The sequence below is a fragment of the Mauremys reevesii genome, linkage group 1, assembly GCF_016161935.1.
Source record: "Mauremys reevesii isolate NIE-2019 linkage group 1, ASM1616193v1, whole genome shotgun sequence".
Taxonomy (NCBI): Eukaryota; Metazoa; Chordata; order Testudines; family Geoemydidae; genus Mauremys; species Mauremys reevesii.
The window spans coordinates 251337331-251350651 of record NC_052623.1 but is presented as its reverse complement, the minus strand read 5'-3'; the positions used below and the strand labels follow the sequence as shown (position 1 = coordinate 251350651).

Here is a 13321-nt window from a genome sequence, read left to right as displayed (position 1 = left end):
CTCCATTACTCTAGGTGCATGAACAATGCATACTAAAACTACAGCTAATAATCGAAGGCATTAGAAATCTGGACTCAGTGCTTCCCCCTCACTCATCCATCCCTGTTGGAACCCACCTCTCCCTCCCTTGGAAGAGTCTGGGAGAGAAAATAAGCTGTGCAGCATGCCTGGAAGGTCCACAAACCACCCTCAGACCAATAGAGAAGGGAATTTAGTCTAGGAGTCTACTGAAAATACCATGTTAGCCCCATTCCATTTAAATGAGGAACTGTTAGCCTGAGTTTCTTAGGGAAAAGGTTGAGAGCCAGTGAACTATGACCTCCCTCTCATTACGAAATATGGGAAGGGCAGAGTGGTATGTTGTAACCACCAGGTTGAGAACGTTGCCCTAACGTATCATAAAGGGAGAATGTCTCTAGGTGCTCAGGACACAAACCATGAAGGTTTGAAATACTTCATATAGCCCTGTTCCTTGACTGCTACTTCAGGGCTGGCTCTGTGCTTGGTTTCATTGTGATCCACCAGAGGTGCAGGCTGATACTTCAGGTATACAGATACTTATGGTGTGATCGACACCATAAGTAACAGACCTGGTAGCTGAATTTAAGTTTATAGTTTACTTTGCTGCAAACTGAGACTTTAGATAACCAAAACTATGAATAAACAGAATGAGCTGCTTCCTCTTTCAATGTGTTGCCATCTTTAATATTAAGTTGAGATGAAGACTGAGTAAAATGTAGTTCTGTGGGCCCAATTCTGCTTTCCTTAATGTGTGCACAGCCCCCACCAAAATCAATGGGGATGTTGTTCAAATGGTAATAAGGGAATTTAGCCCCATATATATCTGCACTGGCTTCGATAGGATTCTTGTGGGAAAAGTACTGTAAGAGGTGATCTTGCTTATTCTTTTTTTTCCTCAGGAGACTGCCCTTGTGTTGCTAAAAGTCAGTGCTGCCTGTGTAATCATAACATCTATTTGTGCTGTCAGACTGTTCTGCCTTATCAGATTTATTTTTGACTGAGAGGCTGAGATATAGGGAAGTCTCCAATCAGTCTGTCTGGGACACTGAACAATTTACATAGCCATCCAGACAGATTGTTTATGGAGCTGAATTTTTTCCTATAAGATGAATCTCTGCCTAAATCTTTCTGTGTAACTGTAATTTGGAACCATTCTAGGAAGCAATGTAACTCTTTGCTGCGTGTGTTCAAGTAATCATGTGGGTTAGTAGTGTAGTAGAGCTGCACAGAAGGCGCTCCCTTCTGAGATGACATGTGCCCCTCTAGCCAACAAATTCTTCTAAAGTTTTTAAAATGTTTGAGTAGCGCTTAACTGCTAAAGCCCTCAAACTATATAGGGGATGTCTAGTAGAGAAAAAGGATGAATCTGTTTTTGAAAGATCAGTAATGAATGATTGAGGAACAAGACATCCTGTGCCAGATTTATCCTTTTAGTTCATACCAGGGATATGAACTTAGCCCTGTGTATACAGAATATGGGTCTGTGTTTAAGAATTGCAGAAACAACCTTCATATTAAACATCATTGCAAATTAATTAATGGGCTTCCTTGTTGCTGTATCCCCACTGGTACTTCTGTGTGTTTCAGGGAGTCAAGCCAGCTAGCTTTGATAAAGTAGCAATTCCTGAAGTGAAGGAGATCATTGAGGGATGCATCAGACAAAACAAAGATGAAAGGTAAGCTCACCGTCTTTGAGGCCCGGGCAGTTGTATTTCAGCACAGACTAAAGCACTGGAATAGTCCTATAAGACTTCAGATACTATGTATTGGAAACTTTCCAGATAGCGTCGTACATATAATTCTGATAAAATGTTGAGGTCTTGAGAGCAGTCATGACTGACATGATGCTGAGTTTGATTTGGGCTATTCTATACTGACCACATTGTGTTGGCTGATTTGATTATTCACAACGGTGTTCAAACCCAGTCACTCTTTGTAGCAGAGAACAGTGATGCTCTCTTACTGTGCCTGTACAGGTTGACATCACCATTTGTACTCCTGCAGGGATTTGTTTGGAATACAATCTGCACCGGTGCTTCCCAAATAGCACTAAGATTGAAGGCCTAATGTAGGGCATAAGGCCATAATTAAACCTAGGTAAGAGGAAGTGTGACATGGAGGATTATTCCTTTCATCAAATACCCATCTCCCACTTAGTTCCTGAGGCCCAGTGTCACTGACATCTACCAGTTGTGGGAAGGAAGATAGGTGAAGCTCTCTCCAGCACTGGTAATGTTACTACTTTTGCTGAGAGGGATGATACGTTGCCAGGGCTGTCAGAAATAAATTCAGATCTCAAACGGAATGAGACAGTTGGGTAACCAGTGAGGAGATGACTGGTGTAGGGTTTGGAGGCCATCTTGAATAGAATACTGACTTGTTTATTTAAATGGCAGTGTCCGCTGTGCCCAATATGTGGACTAACAGATGCCTTATGGTACTTTAACCTTCATAAAGTCATACTGTTTCAAGAGTTATTTAGGATATGCTGGCCATTATTTTAAGTAATTAACGTGATGTTGTGTGTTTGATAGGATTAGGTATTTGTAGTTGAAATGCAAGTGAATTTTAAGCCACTGACTGTTGCATGCTTTTGCATCATCTTGGGGTTAATCTTTTATTGCATTTTGAAAAGTTTCAAAAATTGGCACTGGAAAAGTGAAACTGAAATAGCAGATTTAATCCCCCCCATCCCAAAAAACAGACAGAGGAGTTAATGGGAGTAGTATGAAAAGCTGAGAGTAAGCTTTTTGAGATCGCCATTCAAGGAAGATGATGTTCCTTACTAATTTTGTCAAAACCTAATCATTGTGTATCTTCTATCCCTTTCCACTTCTCTATCCTGGTATGTACAGATATGCTATCAAGGACCTTTTGAACCACGCTTTCTTCCAGGAAGAGACTGGTGTGCGTGTAGAACTAGCAGAGGAAGATGATGGAGAGAAGATTGCCATCAAGCTCTGGTTACGAATTGAGGATATAAAAAAGCTTAAGGGCAAATACAAGGACAATGAGGCAATAGAGTTTTCCTTTGACTTGGAGAGAGATGTCCCAGAGGATGTAGCACAAGAAATGGTAAGGGCTCTTGTGCCCTTTTTGGGCATTTCTAACTTTTTAGATTAGATCAACTCACACACTTTCTTCTGAAGTTGGGGTGTAACCTGCCATCCTTTTATTGTCCTGGGAGACATAAGCAGGTGAGGGATTGGTTGTGTTTGGAGCTAACCTTCAGAGGAGACAGGGAAATTGAAGATTATACAGCAGAGCTGTACTTGTTGTATTGGTGTGGCAAGATGTAATATTGAACATCCATATGTCCTGCTTTAGGTGGAGTCAGGGTATGTCTGTGAAGGGGATCACAAGACAATGGCCAAAGCGATCAAGGACAGAGTGTCTCTGATCAAGCGAAAGCGAGAGCAGCGTCAGTTGGTGCGAGAAGAGCAGGAGAAAAGAAAGCAGGAAGAAATCAGTCAGAAGCAGCAGTTGGAGCAGCAGCTACAAACAAATGCTACCCAGGCAGGGGCAAAGCACCCTCCATCTGCCACTGGCATCACTGCCATCCCCACTACTTCAGCATCAGTGTCCACACAAGTAGAGCCTGAAGAGCCAGAGGCTGATCAGCACCAACAATTGCAATATCAACAGCCCGGCATATCTGTTCTATGTAAGTATATTGCCTCAGGCCATTCAGGATGTGCTCCCACCCCCTTTAATTTTATTCTCCTTCCTTCTGGGGAGTCTTACTGATTTCCTTTTCAAGTGAAAAATCAGGTTATATGATGCTGATAATTCTGCCCATGGTGGGGTATCCAAAGTAATGAGTTGTTCTTCGAGTGCTTGCTCATATCGATTCCAATTAGGTGTGCGCATGCCGCGTGCGCAATTGTTGGAGAATTTTTACCCTAGCAACACCCGGTGGGTCGGCTGTGGAGCCCCCTGAAGTGGCACCTTAATGGCACTGGATATATACCCCAGCCGACCCAGCGCCCCCTCAGTTCCTTTTTACTGCCTGTGACAGTCGTTGGAACTGTGGAGCGCAGCATAGCTGTCCTCCACTCTCCCTAGCTTTTGCTTCCCAGTTTTAGATAGTTGTTCTAGTTGTTATAATATATATAGTTAGTATAGTGTAAATAGTGTTTTTATAGTTATAAAGTTAGGCTTGTAGTTAAGTTTAGCAGGTTGGAAGGGGTCCTCCCCCTTCCTCCCTGCCTGCCGCCCGGGCTCATGCCCAAGGCTCTGGGTTTTAAGCTGTATTCAACCTGCTCAATTGTAAGAGGAAGAGAAAATAGTGAGAGGCTAGTTGATCTTCCATCCATATATGCACTAATAAAACGAGAGAGAGAAACACAAGTTACCATTTGCCCTGTATAGGCAGCTGGGTATTAAGATCTTTTTTGGATATACTCAGATTTGAAAGATATACCTATGTGTGCAAGGCAATGAGGCTGTTCATCCTTATTAATAATAATAATAAAGAACCCCTGGTTATCAGAGAGGACCTCGTAACTTTTTCAAAAAAGCAAACTTCTTATTTCCACATTTAGTTGGGAATAACTTTTTGATAACTCTGTCTAGGTGAAGGAGCTGTTGAAATGATTGTCAGTGGCTTTCCACACTCATCTCCTGATAATACAGATGAGTTTAATTCAGAGTTGGAGGTGGAGCTCTGATACGGAATACTCAGGGATATATCCATATATAGGTTTGCTATATTGGAGGAAGAGAATCTTAGTTTTGGACCAGTTTTCCTCTTAATAATCAATACAGTATTTAAAAACTGCTGGTGTACTGGGTACTGTAAATGACACAATGAAAGTAAACTCTGCCCTGAAGACCTTAGTTCAATATAGGACATGTTGCAGAGCCTGGAGGAGGTGGAAGACATCCTGTAGTCAGGGCAGGTTGTGTGACTGACGTTATTGCATGCAGATAATAAAGTTTTTAAGGCCAAGATTTTCAGAAGGGTGCTTAAAGTTAGACTTCCAAATTCATACTTAAACACCTGAATAAATGGCCTGACTTTGACAGTGCAAAGTACTTGTAAGCTCTGACTTCAGTTATGAACTGCTGGGAGCTTAGCACTTTGTAAAATCAAGCAACATATATTTCAGAGCCTAACTTTAGGCACCCATTTTTGAAAATCTTGGCTTGTAATATTCAAGCAAGACTGTAAAACTTGAGTCCACAGTATGGTTTTTGTAACGAAAGTCTTGTGGTCTTTATTTTCAGCTGATGGGGCAGTTGACAGTGGTCAGGGATCATCTGTTCAAACTGAATCATGTGTGAGTAGCCAACAGACTGTGTCCTATGGTTCCCAGCATGAACAGACTATCTCAACAGCTACAGTCCAGGGATATACAACTTCAGTTGGCCAAGTGCAGTCTCAACAACATGGAGGATATCAGCCACCCACAGTGGTAAGCACAAACCTCAAAAAGGGCACACAACACTATGGATTACTTCATTCTGTTTGTCTGGTTTTGTGGCAAACTTTCCTCTTGCCTTTCAATTTGCAGTTTATATATTTAGGCTTGGAAGGATAAGATTTTTATTGGTAAATGTTTATTTACTATACACACAAACGATGAAAAAAAATTTCCATAGATCAAAATTTACAGATAGGCGAAGTAAGAAAAATGCTGCTTGAGAACTTGAGCTTGATTTAGGGATACTTACTTTATATATTTTGGCATGAGATATTGACAGTTTGTGTTATAACAGTTATAAAGCTTAACTTTTTGAACCTCACATCTACTGTAATTAAGTAATTGTCTGCCCTCCATAATTTTCCACAACTGTGAAAATTTAAATCGATTATTAAAAAGTGCTTAAACCTATAGTTTTGCACTACTTTGACAATTTAAATCTATAATAGCAATGTATATTTTAAGCATTTTTATTATGTCAAAATTATATTTAAAAAAAAAAAAAAACTTGAAATCTGCCAATGCAGACTCTATCTGGGAGGTGAAACACTTCAGGCTACATGCAGACTTTCTCAAATGCAGCACTTCATTTAGGATGAAGAGGGAGTAAGCTGGGTTTTTTTGCATGCATTTAGAGTAAAATGGGTGGATTAGTATCAGTCTTGACTGATACAATCCTAATTTGAGGGTGTTATCTCACATGAAGTCTATGCTTAGACTCACTCAGGATAGGATGGTGCTTCAGCTACACTTAACAGTGAGCATGGAAGTTCCAAGGATCAAGAGTCCTTGAAAGGACAGACAGAGATATTAGAATAACTTAGTGAGAGCTGCTCTATAAATGTGAACTTGCTACATGTGTATTCTGTAAGGCTTTGATTACAGGTGTCACAGGTAAGAATTTTGAACCATTATAGAATGCTGCATGTAAGCACTCCAGACTGAAGAGATCCCACATTTGTGTGTTCCCATTTTATTTATAGCTTGTGTTGAGTTGCTTGTCAGTTGCCATGCATATTCCTTTCCCTGGAAAGTCTGCAAAGGCCACAAATACCCTTTCCACTATGTTCATCTGCTACCCTTCATTTGGTACCCTTTTTCCCCCCCCCTTGATACGTTTTCAATGCTGACTTTGTAGGAGCTCTTAAAAAACCGTGCCCCTCACTGCTGTAGTATTTATATTTCCGTTCAACAGTCATCGCTGGCTCCTTTATTTGCAAACTCAGAAGCAAATAATGGTACCATATCTGGAGAATACAAAACCGTTTTCTGTTGAGTCTTGGGAATCCTCAGGTTTCTGTTTTGGTATCTAGAGCAGGAAATTTTATTGGAGTTGTTAGTGGTGTCAGCCTTTCTCTTTGAAGAAACTTACCAATCGCATTGATGAATAAATGGCCTCTCCATCCTTTCCAAAGGCACTTAACCTGAAGGTTTGTGGCGCTGATGATTCTTAATCAAATGAACCTTCTAAGCCATTTGAAGTAGTTTTTTGCTTGCTCTCTTACTTTCCCATATTTCAATCCAAGGATGTGGCTTGGACCAAAAAACATTCCAGGCTTGACATGGCTGGCTTCCAGATTGAATGACTAGAGTAACAGTAGGGAAACCACTAACAATTCTTCTGAGCAGTCCAGATACTAATCTGAAAAATCTTGCTAAAATCAGTGGTAGACCTGCAGAAAACTACCAATCTGAATTTTTATTTTTTTTTATTTTTTAACATTTGGAGTTCAATTCTCTGAAGGCAAGGGGCAGTTCATTGTGAGAAATTTCAAGGACTAGTGGAACAAATCTTGAAATTATGGGCTGGCTACTATACTAACGCTTCCATCTTGCCACTTCTTTCCTTTTTACAAGTATTTAATTGGGTCAGATTCTGACCAAACGGCTTTGGGGTTGTCAAAATCACAAAATCTTGGCTCTTTGTTTAACAAAGTCATCTTCTAGAAAATGCAGTAAAACTAATATTAAAGAAGCAATTTTTTCCAAATATTAAACTCTACCTTTTTGCTCCACAATTCATGTTGTGGATGATGCTTAACTTCTTATGGTAATCACTTGACTGAATAAAGCACTAAACGTATCCATCAGTCCAGCTATAGGAAGCTAAACTCCTTTCTAGAAAATGAAATAAGTTTTGTGCAAGCAGAAAGACTGGAGAGACAAGTACCACTGACTTTGACATACACACCTTCCCCCACTCAACCTAGTGTGGACATCTGAAGGCTGTGCATTAAGCACCTAGGGTCTTTCATGTGTAGAATTGCTTGGTACTGGAAATACCACTTCAAAGCTTCCTGAAACCAGTGTGCAGTGAGAAAATATCTCCAATATGTCAGCCGTGCTCTTCGTGTGCACATACAAATTGCTTCTGGTAGGAGCACTAATGGAACCCTCTTCACTGTTGAATAATCAAAGGCAAACTTGAATCCTCAGAGGTGCACACTTCCTGTTCCCTGTGTGCTGGCCTTCATTAAACTCCCTCATATCCTTTTGCACACATAGCAATCAGCATTAGTCTCATCATCATGTATGTGTGATAATATTGTTTTGTTTTAGCTCATTAGTTGTACAACTTTTCATTTTTAAAGCATTCATTTCTTAATTTTGTTTTCCTCCTTAGCCTCAACGTGGTCGTAGCATGTCAGTTTGTGTGTCCCATCTTTCTGCTGTTCCCTCTCTGCCCTGCATCCCTCCCAGTATTCCTTCTACCCCACCGCCAGCATTGTGTGCACCTCTTTCTCCTTCCTACCTTCGGACTGCCCCCGAGGAAACCTTTGCAGAAAAGCTTTCTAAAGCACTGGAGAATGTCCTGCCCATGCACTCTGCCTCTCCACGCAAGCACCGACGCTCCAGCCTGCCTTCCCTCTTTGTCAGTCCTGTATGTGTTACTGTACGCCTCCTGGCACACACAGATAAGTTACCATTAAATACATCCTGGTTTGGTTTAATAAAAGTAAAGAGGAGCTGATTATTTTATTTTTTTAAAATCCTGTGCCCTATGCAACTAGAGTGCTGATTCCTTCTCTTTGGGAAGCACCATGCTTATGTAACAACTAATGAGCAATGTTGGCACCTGAAGTTTGATTAAAGTTTTAGGGAGAGGACTGAATGTATCATAGAGGATAAAGAGAGAAGTTACAATCTAGTCTCTGTCCCATAAGGTTAGTGCACCTGCTTCTGCTTTTAAGCAGTCAGTGACATTCTTTCACCTCCTGGATAAAATTAATGTCAAATATGACCAGGTATTAAAACTTACTAGTAGCAGCTGGTTTGCTCCAGAGCACTGTGTTTTAGTGGTGACAATTACCTTCTAGATTTATAATGTTAAAACAAATCAGAAGGGCTTCTATCAGTAGGAGTAGCAAACAGTTCAGCTTCCTCCTTCTGTTTGATTCTGGAGGGAAGTTACAGTTAAATTTCCATTGGTTCCTATATAATGTCTTTTGAGATGGAAAAACTGCTTCTGTTAGAGCAGATATTAGATGCTAAGAGCATGAATGGAAGGCAGTCTTTCCAGAGTAATTGATTCCATTTGAAGTTAGAAGTGTTTTTGGCTTCAATTTATTCTTTAATTTGAGGAAATATTTCCTTTTAAGGGGAAGTTAGAGAATACAGAATCTGTTTCCAGAACACAGGAATAGAGTATAAAGGACATGTCTTTATTCACTGTACTGGGCACTATGGGAGTTTGCTGCTGCTTTTCCAGAGGGGAAATTAAGTGATCTGTTTGATTATAGTGAGCTCAAAGAATCAATCACAATGTCATGGAGAAATCAGTTGCTGGTAGCTCTTGTAGAATTCTCCTAAAAGAGGGGCAATATTGCATCATGGCTCAATGTGCTGGGGCAAAGTGAGATGAAAGCATCTCACCGAACATTTGGAAATAGATGCTTTTGATTGTTACCCTGCTGTTGAATTATCCTTGAACCAGATCTTCCTAACTGACTTGAACTTCTAGCCAATTGGAAGCAACTTCTTGGCAATTTCTTTGATTCCAATAGCCTTTAGTAGTCAGTGATTTCATGGTTGCTGCTGTTCTCCCAAGAGCAATTAAATAAATATGTAGAAAATATGAGGTGCTAGTGAAAATGAGTAGTGACATATATAGTAAAAATGCATCATTATTACAAATTACAGTACAACTTTTCCTCACCCTTCCTTCTGGCCCTTGGGGAAAAAAGCCAGGATGAGCTGAACCTAACACTTTAATCAAAAAGTGTATAACTTTCCTTTTGAGAACTTCACTGCTGATTTAGCACAGGTCTATTCAGATTGGAGATGCAAGAGTAGTCTAGTCAATGCTAATGAGTGTTAATGGCTTGCCTATCGAGTACCACAAATGTGAAGGGCAGTTGAAATCAACTGAGTCCAAAGATGATGCAACATAATGAGTGACTCTTAAGAGATGGATGAATCTTGTGACCTTAGAAGATTCATTCCATTGCCATTTAGCATATAGCAACTGCTGAATGGTTTCTGAGAGGGTAACAACACTACATCTTCATGGGAGATAATCCAAGTTAAGTAACCAAAAACTGAAGATCTCTTCTCCCTTTCTTGCCTTTTTTGTGTACCTTGTAAACACAAAATCAAGAGATTGTTGCCTCACTGCTAGCTAGTTCAGAGTTTGTTCTTTTGGTATAATTTGCACACAAATCAGTAACTCAAAGGCTTAACTTAAAGCAGTTGCAGGTACCGTGAAAGTAAGTCTGTTTCGTTTGTCCGCAGCAAATTCTCTCTTTTGTGAATTCTCTATTTGCTTTTGTTACGGAAAAGCAGCTTCTAACAAAAGCAAATACTTCCATATGCAGTCATGTTCACCACGGATGTATTTAATGGATATTTACGTTTTGTAATTTCCAAAGCATTGTATGTGTTATTGATCATGAACTCGGAGTAGTCATTCTATAAGGTTACTACACAGAGCTGCCTAGTGAGCTGTGCATGTTCATGTCCTTTCATTTCTAAATGTATGAATTACTTGTCTTGTTCATATCAATACAGCCTCAGTCTCTGGTGCAACCGTGTGGGGGAACACCAACGTTCCCAGATTCACAGATATTTTTCCCAACCATTCATGAACGGCCAGTGTCTTTCTCACCACCACCTGTCTGCCCGCCGAAAGTCACCATTTCTCAGCGGCGCAAGAGTACCTCCTTCTTGGAAGCCCAAACATGCCACTTCCAGCCCTTGCTGAAAACTGGCCAGAGTTTACTTCCATCTGGTGGTAGCCCCACAAATTGGACACCAGAGGCAGTCGTTATGCTGGGCACTACAGCTCATAAGGTCACTGGAGAGCCCCTACATGTGCAAGTCAGTTCAGCACCTCCTGAGGATGCTCACTATAGAATGCCTCAAGAAGCAGTGTACTTAGTGGGCATGCACTACCAGCCACAGTTGCCAGAGCATTATGATACAGTAGCATATAATTCCTATGGGACTGAACAGTACTTGAAACAAGTGCCTGAACAGAAGCATGTGCAAGGTGGCCCTCTTCAGAGCTCTGTTTATGACTACCAATCTGGGCAGACCTTCCTGCCAAGACATCTACAGAGCTTGAGGCTGGATGCTGGAATGAGCCCACTTTCACCATTGTCCAGTGTTTCATCTCCATTAAGTGCAGATTCCACACAGATGAAATTTCACCAGGTATTTGTTCCTCATTCTGCACCTGCTGTGCTTACTCACAGTGGTGATGGCAGAACAAGCTGTGTTTTTGAGTTCCATGTACACACGCCAAATTCGGCTCCAGGAGAAGGGGGTATCTTACCCCAACGTATTTACAGAACCTGCCGGGGGTCGATGGATTTTAATCAGGAGGAGTCCACTCAGGCAACAGGGTTGCATGGTCGCCTCCAGCCTGTGACAGAGGAACTGTGTAACTACCTTGTTCCCGAGCTAACAGTGCCCAGAGCGGGATCTATCAGACAGAGCTGGCCAGAAGGAAGTCCAGAATACTCAAGTGATTCATCACAGCTGACTTCCTCTGACACTGGTGATTTCCAGTCTCCTCCCCCAACAGGGGTGTCGTCTACAGCTTTTGGTTCAGACTTCTCGTTGCCCATTGTCCCATTGCCTCAGAAGGTATTTCAAGAGTCGCAGCTCTTCATCTGTTTCCAACAGGGAGCCTCAGCTCAGCAGGCCTTGTCCACCTCGCTTTCATCAGGAACATCTGCACTCTTCCCTCAGGTTATGAGAGCGAACCATTCCAGAATTTCTCTGCTGTTTAAGTCCTCCTTTACACAATTAAGAGCCATGTTTCCCTTCTTTCCTTCTCCTCTCCCTTCCCTACTCCAAGTTGTTCTAGATCTTGGAATTCAGAGGATATGTTCCTGCTCTATTGGTAATATACTAGGATCTCAGTAGCTTATCAGGTCTCACCTAAATAAGTGAGACATCAACAGCTAATCATTCTACCTTCAGCCCAGGCTAAATCTTGGTAGGTGGGGCCTTCTGACATTTGTAGCAAATAGTCAGTCAGTACTCCTTATCATTTCCTAGCTGATGATCAGCTCAGAGATCCAGGGGAGTGAAATGCAGGGTTGGCTTTTCATCCTGAAAAGGTTATGGATTGGGTACAATAAGGTATGACTAATTCTGTGGGAAGAAATATTGTGACCAAAGAATCATGCTTTCTCTGGTCATGCAGTCAGTGTCTTCAATTAAAGAATTTAATACCGTTTAACAAAATATTATTCATACGGTGTAGGATAGAACTAAAATGCCAATTTATCTGTCCACTGTCCAGATGCAGGCAAAACTTGTACTAGGTTTTAAAGGGATTTCAGGGGATGAGGTGTGTCCGTAAATTATACACAGGTCTGGGAATGTATTTATTGAAGGAGTACTCTGAAAATTACTTAGGAAAATTTATTTTCCAAGTTAACTATTTTGATAAATTAAAATGTAAACAAAAACCAATTGCACAAATTGTCTGAGTTTGATATTCATAAGGTATCATTTCCACATAATGGCAGTACTTGGGACTGTTAAAAATGAAACAAACTTAAACATGGTTGGAATTTACATATTTTTATCGATACATGTAGTACTTTCACTTGCAAGAGCCAGGAGAGGAGAGGACCCTACCTAGAAGTAGACTTCTCTTCTCCCTCACTCCACTCATTTCAGCAGTGAAGTTAGGATTCTCTTCACTGCTGCAGTTGCAGGGGACTAGCCTGTTTTTTTGGAATGGAGATGTTTAGGAAGAAAAGGAGCTTTGTTCTGCAGTATATAAATGTAGAAAGGTCAGGAACCAGGGATTCAGTTTGAATGCTTTCCTTATGGATAGTGGAGACTTTTTTCTTCCCACCCACTCAACACAAGTAGAGGATTGTGGTGATAGCTGTTTCAGAATGCAGCTTTTAAGCACCAATCTGTTGATGACAGTTGCTGAACTCCAAGGGAGCCCACTTAGAGCATAGTGAACCTTCAATGTAAGCAGAGTGAAAGTCTAGTGAAGTGCTTTGAAACAATTTGGGACTATACTACCCTATAAACACTATTTTGTTAAACTTCAGTAAGTGGTTTCCTATGTATGTTAAAGATTAAATGAATGGCTGGGAAGGTAGCCCAAAATAAGGAAGATAATCCCTACGTGAGATTTTATTAAGAGCTCTTGACTAATGTGTTAAAATAGTGCATGATTTAGGACTTAAACTGTAGCCTCATGTTGAAGCGGCCTTGCTTTGGTATGTACCATTTAAATTGTAACAAATAGGCAAAACCTTCAAGAAATTATTAAGAGTAAAAGAAAAAGCTTCCCTTGATGGCGGCGTTTTCCAAGGTTTTTTTCTTAAATCACAGGAATGTTTTCCAAAAGTATTCATGAATGCAATATACTGCAGGTTTGTACATTGTCTAAGGGAAAT

General features: G+C 40.8%; 1 protein-coding gene across 7 annotated transcripts in view; it reads left to right on the top strand.

Moving 5' to 3' along the window:
• Positions 1–13321, top strand: part of WNK1 (WNK lysine deficient protein kinase 1) — a 182090-nt gene that overhangs the window by 96676 nt on the left and 72093 nt on the right. For 4 of the 7 annotated variants that reach the window (XM_039546941.1, XM_039546930.1, XM_039546970.1 and 1 more), the window contains exons 5-10: positions 1609–1697; positions 2877–3096; positions 3349–3685; positions 5251–5438; positions 8071–8328; positions 10455–11639. In XM_039546941.1, the coding sequence (XP_039402875.1) occupies positions 1609–1697; positions 2877–3096; positions 3349–3685; positions 5251–5438; positions 8071–8328; positions 10455–11639 (2277 nt within the window). The remainder of the gene's footprint in view (positions 1–1608; positions 1698–2876; positions 3097–3348; positions 3686–5250; positions 5439–8070; positions 8329–10454; positions 11640–13321) is intronic. The other 3 variants (XM_039546936.1, XM_039546961.1, XM_039546979.1) reach the window with 2 other exon arrangements.